The sequence below is a fragment of the Ailuropoda melanoleuca genome, chromosome 1 (genome assembly GCF_002007445.2).
Source record: "Ailuropoda melanoleuca isolate Jingjing chromosome 1, ASM200744v2, whole genome shotgun sequence".
In the NCBI taxonomy this organism is placed as follows: Eukaryota; Metazoa; Chordata; class Mammalia; order Carnivora; family Ursidae; genus Ailuropoda; species Ailuropoda melanoleuca.
In genome coordinates, this window is record NC_048218.1 from 128,600,572 (window position 1) to 128,620,599 (window position 20,028).

The 20,028-nt window shown below is 36.8% G+C and overlaps 2 protein-coding genes across 2 annotated transcripts in view; one reads left to right on the forward strand and one right to left on the reverse strand.

Moving 5' to 3' along the window:
• Window positions 1-20,028, forward strand: part of FBXL13 (F-box and leucine rich repeat protein 13) — a 199,372-nt gene that overhangs the window by 8,550 nt on the left and 170,794 nt on the right. The window contains exons 3-6 of the mRNA XM_002919670.3: window positions 13,849-13,916; window positions 15,063-15,217; window positions 17,005-17,114; window positions 19,574-19,741. Coding sequence (XP_002919716.2) covers window positions 13,849-13,916; window positions 15,063-15,217; window positions 17,005-17,114; window positions 19,574-19,741 — 501 coding nt within the window. The remainder of the gene's footprint in view (window positions 1-13,848; window positions 13,917-15,062; window positions 15,218-17,004; window positions 17,115-19,573; window positions 19,742-20,028) is intronic.
• LRRC17 (leucine rich repeat containing 17) overlaps window positions 1-20,028 on the reverse strand; it is a 95,257-nt gene that overhangs the window by 7,031 nt on the left and 68,198 nt on the right. The window lies entirely within an intron of this gene.

Sequence of the window (20,028 nt, forward strand, 5' to 3'; positions counted from 1 at the left end):
AGTGTCCAATTTTAGTAGTCTTTAGTTTATCTCTGTAGTTTTCCCATTGTTTCTTTTTGAAAAACATGAGCAAATACACTGTATTCTCCTCCCCTTCACCTTCTTACATTGAAGTAACAGACTATGTGAAGAAGCCTTCTGCTTCTTGCTTTTCTCACTTAACATGTCCTAGGGATTGCTCCCTTATTTTTTATTTTATTATTATTATTAAAGATTTTATTTATTTAATTTATTTATTTGAGAGGGAGAGAGGGAGCACAAGCAGGGGGAGCGGCAGGCAGAGGGAGAAGCAGGCTCCCCACTGAGCAGGGAGCCCAATGTGGGACTCGATCCCAGGACCCTGGGATCATGACCTGAGCCCAAGGCTGCTGCTTAACCGACTGAGCCACCCTGGCATCCCTGAGACTGTTCCCTTTTAAAATGATGCTATGACTTTTGAAATGATGCTATCATAGAGAGCATGTGTAACAAAACCCTAAAATCTAAATGGAAGATGAGGACTTAAAAGTCTTACTGGTGTAACAAAGTTTAACTGTGAAAAGGAAATTTAACCCTGTGACCCCAGTGGCTAGGGTTTTAATCATTTGGGAGAGGCAGGCAGATCCTTTGCCCCAAAGGAGAATCAATTGGTTGATAACCACATCCTAAAGCCTCCTGGTTTCCAAAATATCCTTTTTCTTTTAAAATTTGGTAGATTACTCTTTCCTGAGAAGGCATCAAACTAAGTATTACAGTAACCTGGAAGGAATAAAAATAATGAAGGTGAGAAATAATGAAGATATGAACTGGAATCATGTTGTTTATGTTAGGATAAATTTAAGTAATAATAGCTGATGATAGGGCATTTTTGTATGCTTGTCCACTATGTATGGCATTCAAGAGTTCTAAGGAACATTTTCATAAGTTTTTAATTTTGTTCAAATTGTTTCAGGGACTTTACTTAAAATTTGTAACAAACATTTACATGTTTAAGAAAATTGATTTTTCAAAGTTGTATTTATTTAAAGAAGTGTTTATTAAATAGAGCCCTAAAATACAAATATCAGTCAATGTTTGTCTCCAGGCATAAGAGCCCCTTGGGCATTAAAGATTGTTTCAATAATTTGCAGAAGATAAAAAAATATAAGAAAATCACTCATGAAAAATCCAACACTTTGTAGAGCATCATGGCTCTGTTACAGGCACTGCTCACTTCTGCACGAAAGCCATGGTTTCTGTTTAGTATTTTTGTTATTACTCTGAACTTTTCCAGCCTATGAAAAATAAAAAAAAATCAGAGTCAGGAGGGATTTGAAGTAATGCATTCAACACATATTTGTAAACCCTGTCTCAGCCTGTTTAGGATGCTAGACCAAAATACAGCAGCTGTAAACAACAGAAGTCTGCTTCTCACAGTTCCGGAGGCTGGGAGGTCCCAGATCAAGAAGCTGGCAGATTCAGAGTCTGGTTAGAGCCCAGTTCCTGGTTCATAGACTGCCATCTTCTTGCTATTACCTTGCATAGCAGAAGGGGTGAGGGAGCTCCCTGGAGTCTCTTTTCTAAAGGCACGGATGCATTCACCTTCATGAGCTAATCACCTCCGAAAGGCCCCACCTCCAAATACTATCACACTGGAGATTAGGTTTCAACATAGGAAATTTAGGGCACACAAACATTCAATCCATAGCAAATCCCATACTATCTTGCTAGCATTATTCTAGAATGATTCTACATGGGATATTAATGAAGCTCATGAATGAAATAAAGACATGGTACTTTAAAATATGATGAGATATGTTAAGATAATTTAATATATGATCACTTGATTCAAGGATTAACCGAGCAAAAAAAGGAATTGTCTACCAGAAGAAAAAGTTTGTTATAATATACTAAAAACCAAAAAATTATAATATGAATTTAATGATTTACATTTATTTTTGTTTGGTTCTTACCAGATTCCTAATATTATACTAGATACTTCAAATATTATAGAAGTAAAACATTTTTTTCTATTGGCATTACGTAAACTCATCAACTTTCTCAGATATAATAAATGGATAGTATCTAGCAAAGTTAAAAGTTAAAGGGATCCAATTACTACTGACATGAAAGAATCATAAATTCAGTATCTGTTTGTAAGTTAACATTCATGGTTTGTAACACTATTTCATTACTTTTTTCATTTGTTACAAAATTTCCCCAGGCCTCAGCAGCCTGGGATACAAGTAGAACAGTGTTGATAGTAATATTCCAAATTTCACTGCCTCTAGTCCCTATCTTCATAATGTAAGAGGTTGGTTTCTCCTTAAAATTCCAACCAGTTATATCTGGGAATCCCAAAGCTGTCCCATGAGAATTCAAGAATTTCTCTTTTTTTTTTTTTTTGGTGTTTTGGGAAAGCTTTTTTTTAGAATTTTTAATTTTTTTGGTGATTTTAATTTTTTTTTATTACGTTCAGTTAGCTGCTGTACAGTACATCAGTTCTGGTGCAGTGTTCAATGATTCATTAGTTACCTGTAACACCCAGTGCTCCCCACCACATGTGCCCTCCTTGATGCCCCTCACCCTGTTACCCCCTCTCTTCAACCCCCTCCCCTCTGAAACCCTCAGGTTGTTTCCCGGGGTCCATAGTCTCCCACGGTTCATCTCCCTCTCCCTCTCTGATTTCTCCCCCTTCAGATTTCCCTCCCGTCCCCTATGGTCCTCCGTGCTATTGCTTATGTTCCACATATGAGTGAAACTGTATGATAATTGTTTTTCTCTGTTTGACTTAGTTCACTTAGCATAATCCCCTCAAGAATCCCTCGTAAAGGTCTGTCCCAAGCCTGTTTAGCCACCTGAAGGTGGAGCCTTGGCGCTGATGCTCTTGCCTTCTTGAGGGCCCTGAAGTCTAACGCAGGTGGAGCTCTAGGCTTCTTCAACCACAAATCCTTAAAATGCCAAAATAGCACTCCTTCCTCTGGACTCGTTGCTCTACTCAAACCATACCTGGTGGTTGCACTGTTTGAAAGAGATACTTTTATAAAGACCTCGAATCTGTCAAACTTGCACTTTAAGACTAATTCCACAATTGTTTGCCTGACAAAATGGCACCACTATGTGGTAACAGCTTAAAACATCCACGTTCCCAATAGCTTTGGAATGAAATGCTTCTTGATTGAATTTTAATTGGAAGGATTGCACTATTTCAAAATCTGGCACAATGTAAAACTTCTGTAATATTTTTATCACATTATTTCAAATTTTCAGAACTTCAAAGTCATACAAAAGTGGATGGCACTGCGCTGTGTGTGCTGAACAGAAGTGGAGGAAATGTCTCCTCTCACTCTGTGTTACACAAATAGTGCCCAGTGCCTCCTAAGAGCGGGTCTTTGGGATTTTCCCCTGCAGTCTCTTTTTCCTTAAGGCTCCGAACCCCAAGGAGCTGAGACCCATGTTATGCAGCAGGCCCCCCACCCCCCTGCATTCTAGTCATTCTTTCAGATGATAGAGGAAAACTTCTTTAGCCTCTCATAAAAACAAATTCAAAACAAAAACATTTAAATTGGCTTCTAGAACTTTTTCTATAAAAATACATTAAAGACACCCAGATAACTGAATTCATCAGTTTAGTCTGGGACCATGCCTTGTTTGTCCTTCATAGTCATTAAACATTGAAAAATACAGAAAAGGAGAATGAAAAAAAAAGTGGGATATTCTTCATATCAACTGAGTCATCAGTGCCGACACGCAGTGCTTGTTTAGACCCTAGTTTGAACAAACTGACTCCTTAAGATATTTGGGAGAACCATTCCAGATGGAGTGGGTATTAGAAAATATTAAGCGATTACTGTTAATTGCCTGAGTTGGGATAATGCAGTTGTGGTTGTGAAGAAAATATGATTACATTTTAGAAATAGATACTAAAAATTTTGGTTTGTATACTTTATATACTTCAAAGATGTTGTTGACAATGTTAAATGTAGACTACGGTATTAGGTATTCATTCTAATTCTCTGCAAGTTTGAGATTTTTTTAATAAAATATTTTTAAGACTGAGTTGTAATATGCTATATGTAGTATCTTTTAAAAAAGAGATCAATATTGTATTTTACTTCTTTTTATCTTTCTTCCAAACTATAAAAAATGTTTCCTTGAAACTAGTGTGTTAAGTTGAATGTATTTTCATTGAATCCTATTGTCTCCTGTTGGAACTCAGTTTAAAACAGAGGGCCTTAACATAAGGGATGAGACATATTCTCAGTAGTAATAGTGACTCATCACAGTGATAATTCCTACAGAGGTGGGGAGTGAGCATGAGTAGTTTACTAAGTTTCACAGGAGATTCTAATTGGCCTCTGGAGAAGGGACCACCAGCCTAAAAGAAAACAGCAATGTTGAATTCTAACTAAATGTTGAAAAAATTCTTTTGCAACCAATTCGTTATTGAAAGCAGTGGGGAAGATGGTGGCATAGCAGCACTCTGAGCTCACCACACATACACTGAGTCAACAACTACTATGTGTATTACAACTAATTTTGAAAATCAGCTGAAGACTGGCACATTATATCTTCCACAGGCAGTTGCAGAGAGAAGTCCACATCAAGAAGGATAGGAGGGGTAGAGATGTGGTCAGGAACCAAACCCTTGGTGTGCCTAACCACAAATGGGAGGGACACCACAAGCACAGAGGAGTGAGGGGATCAGACCCCACACCAGGCACCACTGGCCCTGGGGATCTACACTGGGAAGATGAGTCCCCATAATACCTGGCTTTGAAAATCAGTGGGACTTAACTCTCAGAGAGCTGGAGGGTGAGAGGAAACCAAGCCTCCACCCTTAAAGATCCAGGATTCTAAATGACTCTGTGGAAACAGCACAGAAGCAGACATTTGAAAAGTGCCTGGGGTATATGTGAAGGAGATTTATTGACTAATTTTAGGACACGTGTTGGAAAGTCAGGGATCTGCAGGAGAGTTCTTTGGGAACAATGCTAGGGGGAGACATTTTTCTTGCCTCCCCCAGCCTAGACAGCTGCATGCTTGTGGGAGCCTGTTTTAATATGCTCCATCTATTGATTACTAGCACTGTCGGCCCTGGCATTCTCTTTCAGCCCCACCCCATCCAACCCACCTACCTTTGGAGGGAGGTATCCCTCCAAAGTGGCTCCAACTCCACTATACCGGGCAGGCAGCCCTGGCTAGAAACAGTCCCTCTCCAAAGTGACTCTTGCCCTGTAGATATAGGGAGATAACCTCACACACCAGCCCATCTGCAGTTTCTTCATCAGGGTCTTTGAGCTGGCTGCTTAGGAAACAACACCTGCCTGTCAGTGCATCCACAGCTGTCACAACAACTAATTGCAGATAGCCAGGCTGAGGTCCAGTCTTACCTGCCAGTGTGCCCATAGCAATCAAGACTCAGCCACAATAAGAGGACACGTACAGCCTATACAAGGGACACCTGTATACCCTGGAGCACTTGGTTCTGGTGTCTAGGGAGAACCACACTACAATGAATCATAAGACCTCATCTAGACAATGTCACTACTTTCAAGACCAGGAGACATAGCTGACCTACCTAATACATACCAGCAGATACAGAGTTAGACAAAATGGGGGAGACAGATGCATATGTCCCAAATGAAAGAATAAGATAAAATCACAGAAAAAAAGCTAAACAAAATGGAGATAAGCAATACGCTTAATAAAGAACAAAGTCATGATCATAAGATACTTATTGGACTGGAGAAAAGAGTGAATAAAGTCAATGAGAACTTTAACAGAGATAGGAAATATAAAAACCAGTCAGAGCTGAATTATATAATAATTGAGATGAAAAATACAGCAGAGGGAATCAACATCAGATTAGATGATGCGGAAGAATGGATCAGCGGGGCACGTGGGTGGCTCAGTTGGTTAAGTGTCTGACTCTTGATTTTGGCTCAGGTCATGATCTCAGGGTCATAAGATTTGAGCCCTGCATTGGGATCCATGCTGGTCATGGAGCCTGTTTAAGATTCTCTCTCTCCCTCTGTCCCTTCCCTCAACTCATGCTCTCCTTCTAAAATCAAACAAACAAACAAACAAACAAACAAAAGAATGGGTCAGCCACCCAATCAGCAAGACTGGGTAATAAGAAGCAACCGAGCTGAAGAAAAAAGAATAGCGAAAAGAAAAAAGGATAATAAAAATGTGAATAGGTAAAGGGACCTCTGCAACATCATCAAATATAGTTACATTTGCATTATAGGGATCCCAGAAGGAGAAGAGAGAAAGGGGCAGAAAATTTATTTGAAGAAATAATAACTGAAACTTACCTACTAACCTGGGAGAAAGAAATAGATATCTGGGTCCAGGAGGCAAAGAGAGCCCCAAACAAGATGAACCCAAGGAATTCCACACCAAGACACATAATAATTAAAATAGCCAAATGTAAAAAGAAAAAGAAAATCTTGAAAATAGAAAATGAAAGCAAACAGTTACATGCCAGAAACAATCCATAAGGCCGCCAGCTGATTTTTCAGCAGAAACTTTGCGGGTCAGAAAAGAATAGCATGAAATATTCAAAGTGCTGAAAGGAAAAACACAATAACCAAGAACACTCTACCTGGCAAAATTATCATTCAATTGAAGGAGAGAGAAAAGCTACCTAGATGAAAGTTAAAGGAGTTCATCACCACTAAACCAGTCTTACAAGAAATGTTAAAAGGAGTTCTTTACTTAGAAAGAAAAGACCATGCCTAGAAGCAAGAAAAATAGGAAAGGAAAAAATTTCACTGGTAAAAAGCAAACATATAGCAAAGATAGCAGATTAATTACTTATAAAGCCAATATGGAGTTAAAACACAAAAGTAGTAAGATCAATTATATCTACAACAATTAGTCAGCGAATACACAAAGTAAAAAGATGTAAAATAGAGTGTGAGATACATAAAATGTGAAGGGGGAGTAAAAATTTGGTGCTTTTAGAATGTGTTCAAACTTAAGCCTCCATCACCTTAACACAGACTGTTATACATATAGGGCATTATATATGAACCTCATGGTAACTGGAAATCAACAATCTGTAATAGATACACAAAAAATAAAAAGAATCCAAGCATAACACTAAGAAAGCCATCAAACCACAAGGAAAGAGAGCAAGAGAAGAGAGGAATAGAGAATAACTATTAAAACAACCAGAAAACAATTAACAAAATGGCAATAAGTACGTATCTATCAATAATGACTTTAAATGTAAATGGACTAAATGCCCCAATAAAAGAAAACATAGGTAACCAAATAGGTAAAAAAATAAGACCCCTCAATATACTGCCTACAAGAGATTCAGTTTAGACCTAAAGATACATACACATGGAAAGTAAAGGGATGGAAAAAGATATTCCATGAAAGTGGAGTGGAAAAAACAAACAAACAAACAAGCAAACAAACCAGGGTAGCAACACTTATATCAGAAAAAATAGACTTTAAAACAAAGACTGCACCAATAAAACAAAGAAGGGAATTACATAATGATAAAGGGATCAGTCCAACCAGGGAATGCCATTGTAAATATCTATGCACACAACATAGGAGCCCCTAAATACATAAAGCAAATATTAACAGACATAAAGGGGGGTTGACAGTAATACAATATTAGGGGAATTTAATACCCCACTTACATTAACTGATAGATCATCCAGACATCAATAAGGAAACAGTGGCTTTAAACAATACATTAGACCAGATGAACTTAAGAGAGATACACAGAACATTTTCTCCAAAAACAGCAAGATAACACTCTTCAAGTACACATGGGACGTTCTCTAGGATAGATGATATGCTGGGCCGCAAGACAGGCCTCAATAAGTTTAAGAAGATGGAAATCATATCAAGCATCTTTTCTAACTACAATGATATGAAACCAGAAATCTGTTACAAAAAAAAAAAAAAAACTGGAAAAAACACAAACACATGGAGGCTAAACAGTGTGCTACTAAACAAGCAATAGGTCAAAGAAGAAATCAAATTGGAAATAAAAAAATATATGGAGACAAATGAAAATGGAAACACAATGGTGCAAAATCTTTGGGACACAGCAAAAGAAGTTCCAAGAGAAAAATTTATATTAATACAGGCCTGCCTCAAGAAACAAGAAAAATCTCAAATAAACAATCTAACCTTATACCTAAAAGAACTAAAAAAAAAGAAGACTAACAAAGCCAAAGTCCAAATTAGTAGAAGGAAATAATAAAGATTAGAGTGGAAATAAATGAAAGAGAGAGAAAAACAAACAAACAAAAAACCAAAAAATCCGCAACAACAATAGAAAAGATCAGTGAAAGCAAGAGCTGGTTCTTTGAAAAGATGGACAAAGTTGATAAACCTTTAGCAAGTTTTATTAAGAAAAAAAGAGGGTGCAAATACATATTTTTAGAAATGAAAGAGGAAAAATAACAAACATCACAGAAATACAAAAGATTATTAGAGAATACTATGAAAATTGTATGCCAACATATTGGACAGTTTGGAAGAAATAGATAAATTCCCAGAAACACACAAACTTCCAAAACTGAATCAGGAAAAAAGTAGAAAATCTGAGCAGACCAATTACTAGTAATGAAATTGAATCAGGAATAAAAAACAAAACAAAACAAAACACAACTCTTAACAAACAAAAGTCCAAGACTAAATGGCTTTACAGGTGAATTCTAGAACACATTTAAAGAAAAGTTAATACTTATCCTTCTCAAATTATTCCAAAAAATAGAAAAGGAAGGAATGCTTTAAATTCATTCTATGAGACCAATATTACTCTGACACCAAAACCAGACAAAGACTCTACCAAAAGAGAAAACTACAGGCCAATATCCCTGGTGAACACACATGCAAAAATCCTTAATAAAATGTTAGCAAAGTAAATTCAACCTTACATTCAAGGGATCAATCACTACAATCAAGTGGGATTTATTCCAGGGACACAATCTTTGCAAATCAATCAAAATGATGCATCACATTAACAAGAAGAAGGATAAAAACCACATAATTATTTCAATACATGCAGAAATATTAGACAAAATACACATCTACTTATGATAAAACTGTCAACAAAGTGAGTATATAGGAAACACACCTCAACATAATAAAGGCTATATATGAAAAACCCATTGCTAACATCATACTCAATGGTGAAAACTGAAGCCCATTTCTCTAAGATCATGAAGAAGACAGGGATGTCCACTTTCACTACTATTATTCAACATAATACTGAAAGTCCTAGCCACAACAATCAGAAAAGAAAAGGAAATAAAAGGCATTAAAATTGATGAGGAAGAAGTGAAACTTTGACTGTTTGCAGATGACATAATACTATATGTAAAAAAGCCCAGTACTCCACCAGAACACTATTAGGATTAATAAATGAATTCACTGAAGTTGCAGGGTAGAAAATTAACACACAAAGATCTGTTGCACTTTTATACACTAATAGGACAGTAGCAGAAAGAGAAATAATAAAAAAAACTGAATTCTACTTATAATTACATCAAAAGAATAAACAATCTACGAATAAACTTAACCAAGGAGGTGAAAGACCTACACTCTGAAAACTACAAGACATTGATGAAAGAAATTGAAGATGACACAAGTGGAAAGACATACCATGCTCATGGATTGGAAGAATTAATGTTGTTAAAATGTCCATAATACTCAAAGCAATCTATAGATTTAAGGCAATATCTACCAAAATACAAACAGCGGGGTTTTTTGTTGTTGTTGTTGCTTTTTTTTACAAAATTAGAGTAATACTAAAAAACTTATGGAACCATAAAAGACCCTGGATAGCCAAAACAATCTCAGGAAAGAACAAAGCTGGAGGTATCACAATCTCAGAGTTTAGGATATATTACAAAGCTATTGTAATCAAAAGAGTATGGTACTGGCACAAAAATAGACCTATAGATTAAGGGAACAGGATAGAGAGCCCAGAAATAAACTCACAATTACATTGTCAATTAAACTATGACAAAGAAGGCAGGATTATAACTACAGAAATGATCCCTGAAAGTATAGTCTTAGGCACCAGGAATGTACAATGGGGAAAAGACAGTCTGTTCAACAAATGGTGTTGAGAAAACCAAACAGCTACATGTAAAAGAATGAAACTGAACCACTTTCTTACACCATGCACAAAAATAAACTCAAAATGGATTAAAAATCTAAATGTGAGACTTGAAATCATAACACTTCTTTTTTTTAAAAAAGATTTTATTTATTTATTTGACAGAGAGAGACAGCCAGCGAGAGAAGGGAACACAAGCAAGGGGAGTGGGAGAGGAAGAAGCAGGCTCATAGCAGAGGAGCCTGATGTGGGGCTTGATCCCATAACGCCTGGATCACGCCCTGAGCCGAAGGCAGATGCTTAACTGCTGTGCCACCCAGGTGCCCCTGAAATCACAAAACTTCTAAGAGAAAACATAGGCAGTAATCTCTTGGACAATAGCCTTAGCAACATATTTATGGATAGTCTTCTCAGGCAAGGGAAATAAAAGCAAAAATAAACTACTGAGATTACAACAAAATAAAAAGTTTTGCACAACAAAGGAAACTAATAACAAAATGAAAAGGCAACCTACTGAAGGGGAGAAGATATTTGCAAATCATATATCTGGTAGGCTTTAAAATTCAAAACATATAAAGAACTTATACGACTCAACACCAAAAAACACAACACAAATAATTCAATTAAAAATGGGCAGAGGATCTGAATAGACATTTTTTCCCCCAGAAACAACATACAGATGGCCAGCAGATGCATGAAAAGATGTTCAACATCACTCATCATCAGGGAAATGCAAATCAAAACCACAATGAGATATCACCTCACACTAATCAGAATGACTAGTATCAAAAAACCAAGAAGTAACAAGTGTTGGTGAGGATGTGAAGAAAAGAGAACCCTTGTGCACTGTTGGTGAGAATGTAAATTTTGCAACTGATAACGGAAAACAGTATGGAGACTCCTCAAAAAATTAAAAATACCATATAATCTATTAATTCCACTTTTGGGTATTTATTTGAGAAAAATGGAAACACTAATTTGAAAAGATATGTGTACCCCTATGTTTACTGCAGTGTTACTTATAATAGCCAACCTGTGGAAGCAATCCAAGTGTCCATCAATAGATACATGGATAAAGAAAAGGTGGTACATATCTACGATGGAATATTATCCAGCCATTTGAAAAGAATGAGATCTTGCCATTTGCAACCAAGGGGCTTTTATGCTAAGTGAAATAAGTTAGAGAAAGACAAAAGCCATAAGATTTCACTTATATGTGGACTCCAAAAAACAGAAGAAATGACTGAACAAACAAACGAAAAAACAAACAGACTCATACTTTCAGAGAACAAACCAATAATTGCCAGAGGTGAGGTGGGTGGGGAAAATGTGAAGGGATTAAGAGATACAAGCTTTTAGTAAAAAATCAATAACTCACGGAGATGAAAAGCACGGCATAGGGAATCTAGTCAATAATATTGTAAAATCTTGTATGATGACAGATGTTTACTACACTAGTTGTGGTAAGCACTGTGAAATGTATAGAATTTTTTAAACACTTCGTTATATACCTGAAATGAATATAACATTGTATGTCAACTATATTGCAACAAAAACGATAAACAAATACATAAGTAACAATAATAATAAGAAATAAAAATATTTCAAGTAGCAAGTTGCTGGAGCAACAGTGAAGAGGTTGAGCCCTGGAAGCAGAACCGTGTGACTCAGTGTACCGGCATGTGTCTGATGGTTGGACTGGCCAGAGGTGCTGCTGAGCCCCAGTGGCGCTGACACATGCCTAGCCCCAAGTGGGGGATGGGGCATTACTGGGCTTGAGCCTTTGCTGCAGGTCAGTACCCCAGTGACACACACACTCTCTCTCTCTCTCTTTTTAAAAAATATTTTATTTATTTGAGAAAGGGAGAAAACACGAGCAGGGGGGAGGAATGGGAAAGGGAGAAGCAGACTCCCTGAGCTGAAGGCAGATGCTTAACCCACTGGGCCACCCAGTGACACTCTCTTAAAGCTAACAAGAAAACAAGAAGGATGCCAACAATGAGGAAAAATCATGGCTATTTTCATTCTATCAGTGTTTTTGTTTTCTTTTGTTTAATCAGGAGAACAATATATGTGAAATTAAAACAAGAATTTAGGGAAAGAAGGGGGGGCTGGGTGGCTCAGTCGGTTAAGCATCTGCCTTAGGCTCAGGTCATGATCCTAGGGTCCTGAGATCGAGCCCCACATCAGGCTCCCCTGAGCGGGAGCCTGTTTCTCCCTTGCCCTCTGACCCTCCCTCTGCTCGTGTTCTCTCTCTCTCTCAAATAAAAAAAATAAAAGCTTTAAAAAAAATTTTAAAAAAGAACTTAGGGAAAGGAGCTCTTAAAAAAGGAGTATTAGAATGACAAACTCTTCCAGCATATAAATCATGGGTTGATGAGGACTTCGACTTCTTTCAAGAATAGAATAGAAAGAACACTTTTATGCTGATTTAAAGAGTTGGTTATTAGAAAACTCCAGTTCNAACACTTTTATGCTGATTTAAAGAGTTGATTATTAGAAAACTCCAGTTCGTTACCAGCTGAATTAATTTTTGTTTTTATTCATTTGATCATGTAATATGCTCATTTTTAAATGAACTATGCCATTTATTGTAGATATTTATATATTACTTTCCAGGTTATATCTTCTAAAGAAAAAAGTTTAACCTCAGGAAATTTAGGGGCTAATGGCAGAGCAGGAAAATTGTATTGTAGATGAAATTTGCCCTTACTTCTGCCATTTCATTCCTTTCCTGGTTTTATCCACCCTGCTGTGATATCTGCAACACTCTTACTTTGTTCATCTGGGTTCCTTTCCCTTATGAAAATCAGAATTTAGTAAAAAATGACTTCAATGATTTATGTTCTCCCTCACCACAAGCATAATTTGCATATAATCTTCATCAAACTGAGGATTTCCAAATGTCATTGAACATCAGGCAGAGTATTGGGGCCGACGGGCCTTTGTTGTATGCCTAAAATAACTCCATGATTAACCTGTGTGTGTTGTATCTATGAACTCAATAAAGCATTTGCAGCAATGTGCAAAGGAGAAAAACATTTGTCTTTGAAAAGTGGAGTTCAGAATTGTGGGCCGTTGGTATAGATTTAAAACAAACAGATGTGGCCACATGTTTATATGGCAAACGGGGTTGTGATAACATGAGAAAAAATACACCACTAGCACTTCACAGTACCATGTAGATATAACAAATGTGTTAATTTAATATTATCTTTACTCATTAAAGAATATACAGAAAGTACAGATGATTTCAGGAATCCTCAGCTGTTTTCACATGTTAACGTATGTTATTGTGAATAGTTCCAAGTGATAGATAAATTTGCATCTCTTTCAGCGTATTCCAAAATTTTAATTTATGTGGCTTTCCTATTACTGTTTGGTGAGGCATTCTTGTAAGGTTTTTTTTTTTTGAAAAGAAAATTTCATTTTATACTCTTGAGAAGGCAAAATCATTCAGTTTAATGGTGACCAGCAGACCTACAACTCTATATACCTATCATTACAGCTGACAAAAATAATACCATAGAACTCACTAAAATGCTTTAAAATAAATACAATATAATGAGAACATTTTAAGCTGGGATTTTAACTTTTGCAAAATAGATAACAGACATACACATTAAAGTTACAAAATATATAAATGGCGTGTAGTTCTTCTAATCTGTTCCTGTCTCCCTACTGCCCAATGCAACCATTTCTTTCATTTTCCTCTGTATCTTCTGGAGTTAGCCTTTGAATTCAATTTATTTCTAATGTGTGCTCTTTCATTTATTTATTTACTTTAGATGACTCCAGAATTGATGATAAAAGCATGTACTTTTTATACTGGACATTTAGTAAAGACCCACTTTTGGTAAGAACGTGATTTTTACATCCTATTTCTTTGTGTTTTTATTCTTGATATTCTCCATATGAAGAACAATTCATTTTTGGCCAGCTGTTCTGATTTTATCTAATTAATCATGTCTCTACCATTTTGCATTATGTATTTCTTTTATTTTTATTTGGCTTTTACTTAGTTAAAATATGTTCTTTACTTCTTCAAGGTATTGCTTTTTTTGAAAGTGTAGGTCTACAATCCCTTCATCTGAAGAAGCCCTTGGAGATATGTTTTGAAAGTTAGATTATTTTTCTTAAAAAATTTTACAAAGGTAATTTCTGCACATTCTATGTATTACAGAACACCTTCAGTGGTGTCTGGGGCAGCGTGTTGGAACCAAACATATTCAAAGATATTAGTATTTCTACTATATATATTATATATGTATATAAAATGAAATGTATATGAAATGAAATGAAAAAAAAAAAAGACTTATGAACAGCTATGTGTCAAGTCCAGGGAGGTTCAATGCAAAATCACTTTAGTTTTTAAATTTTTATTTATTTATTTTTAAGATTTTTATTTATTTTAGAGAGAGAGAGAGGGAGGGGTGGGGGAAGGCACGGAGGGGGAGGGAGAGAGAGAGAATCTACGCTGAGCTCAGAGCCTGTTGTGAGGCTTGAACCCAGGACCCCAAGATCATGACTTGAGCCGAAATCTAGAGTCAGATGCTCAACCAACTGAGTCACATAAGTGCCCTGAGGCAAAATTACCTTAGGTCAGGTTTAGTTTTGCCTCTAAATAAGTTATGAAAAAAATCTCTGAATTTCAGATCTCTACTGGCTTTTGGAAATGTAGCAAAGGGAAGTACAAGTTCAAAGAAAATGCAAGGACTAGCTAGAAATAAAACAACAATAATCGAACAATTTCTTTCTATGCTGTGCTTTTGAGGAGATAAAGGAGGTATTTTTTTAATGTTTTTTTATTATATTATGTTAGTCACCATACTGTACATCCCTGGTTTCTGATGTAAAGTTCGATGATTCATTAGTTGCGTATAACACCCAGTGCACCATGCAATAGATAAAGGAAGCATTATTACTCCTTCTCCCTTTCCACTTATTAGTAATGTATTGCCATAACATCAAAATAGTATTTTTCTGTATTTTCTGCCTCTAGCACTTGGAGAGACATAGCAATACCTCTTACAAATGAAGATGACATTCTTGCTGAAAAGATGGAAAAAGCAATGAAATATGACAATTTCAGACTTCAAAAATACATATTTCGTCTCTGGCACTCTTTTACAGAAGGTCAAAAAAAACTACTTACAGGTAAATCCTTACATAGTAGGGGTTAGTTTTTGTATTCATTTATTCAAAGAATCAACACACTTAACAATTAAGCCATTTGAACTAGAGAATTTATTATTATGTCTAGAGAACTGTCATGAAATGTAAAGCCACTAATTAAATGTCTAAAATTTAAATGAGATTTGTCTCAGAGGGTTTTATTGTAACAGAAAACAAGCATGTTTAAAATAAAATCCTGTATGGATTTGTGCGATGTATGTACAAATATAAATAAATAGGGATCTACTATCAACATTTTTACTCAGAGAGAGATGGTATATCACAGGTACCAAAACTGTTTCTTGTAGAGAGTTTTCCATTCTTTACGGATATTTCATTTAATGGATACATGAGGAAACAAAACGGATTTTCCTTTCCTTAAACCCGTGGTAGTTGTAATTAGTAGGACACATACATGATCTTTGGAGCATGAATAGGGAACTCCAGCCTTTTGCTCAGATTTCAGCCACTTGCCGAATATTGGTTTATGACTACTGCAAATCAGAGAATCATTTCCTCTTGATCAGTTACTCTTGGTAGCTCAGTCACAGTGAATCCTCTGAAGGTTTTTTTCCCCTTTTTTGAGAGAGGGGGAGAGAGAGAGAGCAAGAGGGAGAGAGTGCACATGGGAGCACGGGGTGGGGGGGGTAAGAAGGGGCAGAGGGAGAGGGAGAGAGAGAATCTTAAGCACACTCCATGCCCAGCATGGGCCCAGCTGAGGCGGGGCTCCATCTCATGACCCTGAGATCACAACCTGAGTGATAATCGAGAGTTAGATGCTTGGGGGCGCCTGGGTGGCGCAGTCGTTAAGCGTCTGCCTTTGGCTCAGGGCATGATCCCGGCGTTCTGGGATCGAGTCCCGCATCAGGCTCCTCCGCTGGGAGCCTGCTTCTTCCTCTCCCACTCGCCCTGCCTGTGTTCCCTCTTTCGCTGGCTGTCTCTCTCTCTGTCAAATAAATTAAAAAAAAAAAAAGAGTTGGATGCTTAACTGACTGAGCCACTCAGGTGCCCTCTGAAGGTTTTAACAAAGATTGATGGACCTCTAATTCTGAGAGGAAACAGCTGGCTTCAGCTAAGAAGCCAATGCCCTCTTAAGTGGGCCTGCCTTAGTCATCCTCCTTCCTGACCTGGCGCCTGTGTTTGAGCTTTGGACCCTTGGTTAAAACATAAAATGGAGCAATTTATTTAATCATAGGGCATTTAACTAAATCAGAATACTACTTTGTAATTGTATTTCTATGAATAAGTTTGGAAGTTCTGGTTTTATAAAGAATAGATTTGATTAAAAAAAGAAATTATATGTATCATATATATCTTTATATGTTATTAATTTATTACATCTTAATTTCTTTTTAAAAAATTTTTAAAAAAAGATTTAATTTATTTATTTGAAAGAGAGAGAGAGAGCATGAGCAAGGGGGAAGGATAGAGGGAGAGAGAGAAGCTGGCTCCCTGCTGGGAGCCCAATGTGGGGCTTGATCTCAGGATCCTGGGATCATGACCTGAGCCAAAGGCAGACGCTTAACTGACTGAGCCACCCAGGTGCCCCTACATCTTAATTTCTAAGGCAAAGGTAATGTTTATAGGTTAATAAAGTTTCAGAAATAAAGATCTGCTATCAAAAGTAATTAATTTTAGGTGTAGTTAAAATCAAACAAAAACTGCCAGATGCAATACTGGTTCATATTATAAACATGATAGAATTAAACACTTTGTTTTTTGGAAACATCTTTATACACACACACACTAATCTAATAAATTTTCTTTAGATACACTATTGCGGATAAAAAAGATGTGCCACCGTTACAAACTAATAGCCATCCTAATTAAATGGAGGGATAAAGCAAGACACAATAATAAAAAGAGAGAAGATGAGCTGGTATGGTATCTTGGAAACTTAATTTTTTTAGGAACTGAATTTTGTTGTTATATTGATATTGCTTCAGATAATAATGTTACGTGTGGAAAGTACTAAAATCCTGAATATTATGTACTTTTTTAAGAAAAATATTTTATTTACTTGAGAGAGAGAGAGCATGCGTGCTCTTGATTGGGGGGTGGTACAGAGTGAGAGGGAGAGGGACAAGCAGACTCCCTGCTGAGTGGGGAGCCAGAGGCAGTGCTCAATTGTGGGGCTTGATCCAGGGATCCTGAGACCATGACCTGAGCCGAAGTCAGTTGCTTAATCGACTGAGCCACCCAGGTGCCCCAAAATTATATACTTTTGAAGGGTCTTTATTCTTTTAATTTAATAATTTAAATTTTACTTTGGCTACCAAAAATATTTTCTAATAAATACTGTTGTTTCATTTCAACTATGGACACTGAGGAAAATTTTTGTTTAAAATTATTGATAAAAACTAAGAATTTTGTTTAAGCAAGTGTTTATGGATATAGATGTCTAAAATGGAAGAGAAACTATTTGATCTGATAAAGACATTTTTCCTTTTCTAGATAAGATTAAATTGTTATTCTTTTTTTCAACATTCAATGTAATAAATTCTAAGTTTAATATAAATTATTTTAAAAATTACTAAATTGCTAAACTTAAAGGATCATTCTTAACTGGGACACCCCCTGGGAATTAAAGCAATTAAAACAGAGGACCCAAGCAAATTCCTCCAAACTTAAAAGTAACTCTAGTTTGCGTAAGTTATTAGTATATTATTACTTAATGCTGTTTTAGGATATTCTCCGTAACTATTTGGATCAGACATAGAAAAACGGAGGGTTTTTTTTGTTATATTACTTCATAAGTACTGTTTTGTCAAAAACCTTGAAATATAAAGTCAGGATAAATAAGAAAAAGAAAAAGAAGAAATTAAACTCCCTGTTTTGTAGTCACCCCATGGAGGGCAGGATCAATGGCCTCCCATTGCTAACTGGCTCAGATGTTGAGACTGATGATACTTCATATGTACCAGGAGGGTATGAAAAGATTTACGCTGGAAACAGTGCTCGAGTCTGCCGAGGGCACTGAGACACGTAATGCACACTTCTTGCTCTCTGCAAGCTCATCACCTACTGGTATTGAATTGGTGTTCTTGCAGGATGTCCTCCAGCATTTGTACAGTATGTTCTCAATGTTGGTGGTTTAACAGTTATACTTTAGGTACCACTGTTGTAGTCTGCTTGTTCAGTATTCTTCTTTCTTTCTTTTTTTTAAGATTTATTTATTTGAGAGAGAGAGAGTGTGCGCGTGCATTGCGGGGAGATGGGCAGAGAGAGAGGGAGAGAAAGAATCTCAAGCAGACTCCCCACTGAGCAGGGACCCGGAAGCTGGGCTTGATCTCAAGACCCTGAGATCATGACCTGAGCCAAAATCAAGAGTCAGATGCTTCTCCGACTGAGCCACCCAGACGCCCCTGTTCTGTGTTTATCAACACTGTGTCCTAAGCTAGCATTTTGACTCTGGCTCCCCTGGTGCCTGATCAGTGGTTGTCTAATGGCCAAATAAGTAGCCGTACATGACTGGTCTGGCCCTTTCACACCCCTTTTGAACTGAACATCCTGAGGCAATATTGTTCTCTTAATCATCCCCATACACTGAGCATAATGTTTTGCATGCAGTTGATACATATTAATATATATAGCAATGTATATTATATAGAATATAGTATTATCCTTAATATAGATGTATATTCTATAGTTAATTGGGTGTTTAGAGGAAACATTTTCTTCTAGCTACGTGATCTCTTGGCCTAATGATCACTCACTTAAGTGGGTGAAGTGAGCACGGCAGGTGTGTGCTGGGAGAAAGCAGGGAACACTTCTGTGTGCTGTTATCCAACATGTGCTCTTCCTTAGGCTCATATATATGTGTGAGTGTGTGTGTGTGTGTGTGTGTGTGTGTAACACTTATTTACCCTTATGGCTTTTTCTCGATTATGCAGTTTTAAGGAATGTATTCAAAGTTAAAATGGGGACTTCTTGTAACAATAAATCAGGCAAGTCCCCAGATGCTTTCCTTGGACTCTTCTTTTTTATCTCTGTCCTAACCACCTCCTCTCCATGCCCCAAATATCAGTTCGATCATTACCAGAATCTTGACTCTGTAGATTTCAGCTTCCTCATCTAAACGAGGAGGCTGGACCCCATCTTTGAGGTTGCTGCCTATGCCAGTGATGTCTGACAATGAATGGAAATGATCTCTAATGCTCTGGTGGTCTAGAGAATACTAACCATGCTGCGGACAAAGATACTTTACATAGCGGGGATGACAATAATAAAGAATGTGTATTTGGTGCCATGATGGTGTCAAGCCCTGAGCTTTATACATATCATCTCATTTAACCTTCACAATGATGACATGGGACTTGTCGATTATTTTCACGGCAGATGTTAAAACATGAACTCCAGTTGCTGAAATGGAGGAGCAAGTTAAAACTCAAAGTAGTTGCTAGAGAAGAATTCATTTTTCCTGAACAAAGTGCGTCTGGAGTCTTTCTTGCAGGCGAGATTCCTAAATGTGACATTTCACTGTTGCCCGAAAGTGTGATCTCACAGGTTCGTATGAATTCATGTATTGTAACTAGTCATTTTCACAATGTTTATCTAAACAGTGGTTTTATAAACTTTACGTGAACGATGGGAATCTTATTTCAAAGAAACATGTTATTTCACAACTAGCTTTGGGTTCAACTCCTTTTTTTAGAGGTCATCCGTTGGATGGCTATAAGATGAATCTAGCAATCTAAAGTGGAGAAAGTAAAGCTGTAGGAAATAAGTAGGGAAGGAAAACATTCCTCCTTCAAGTGCAGTTGTCATTTAAGGTAGAACAGGCTTTAGATACA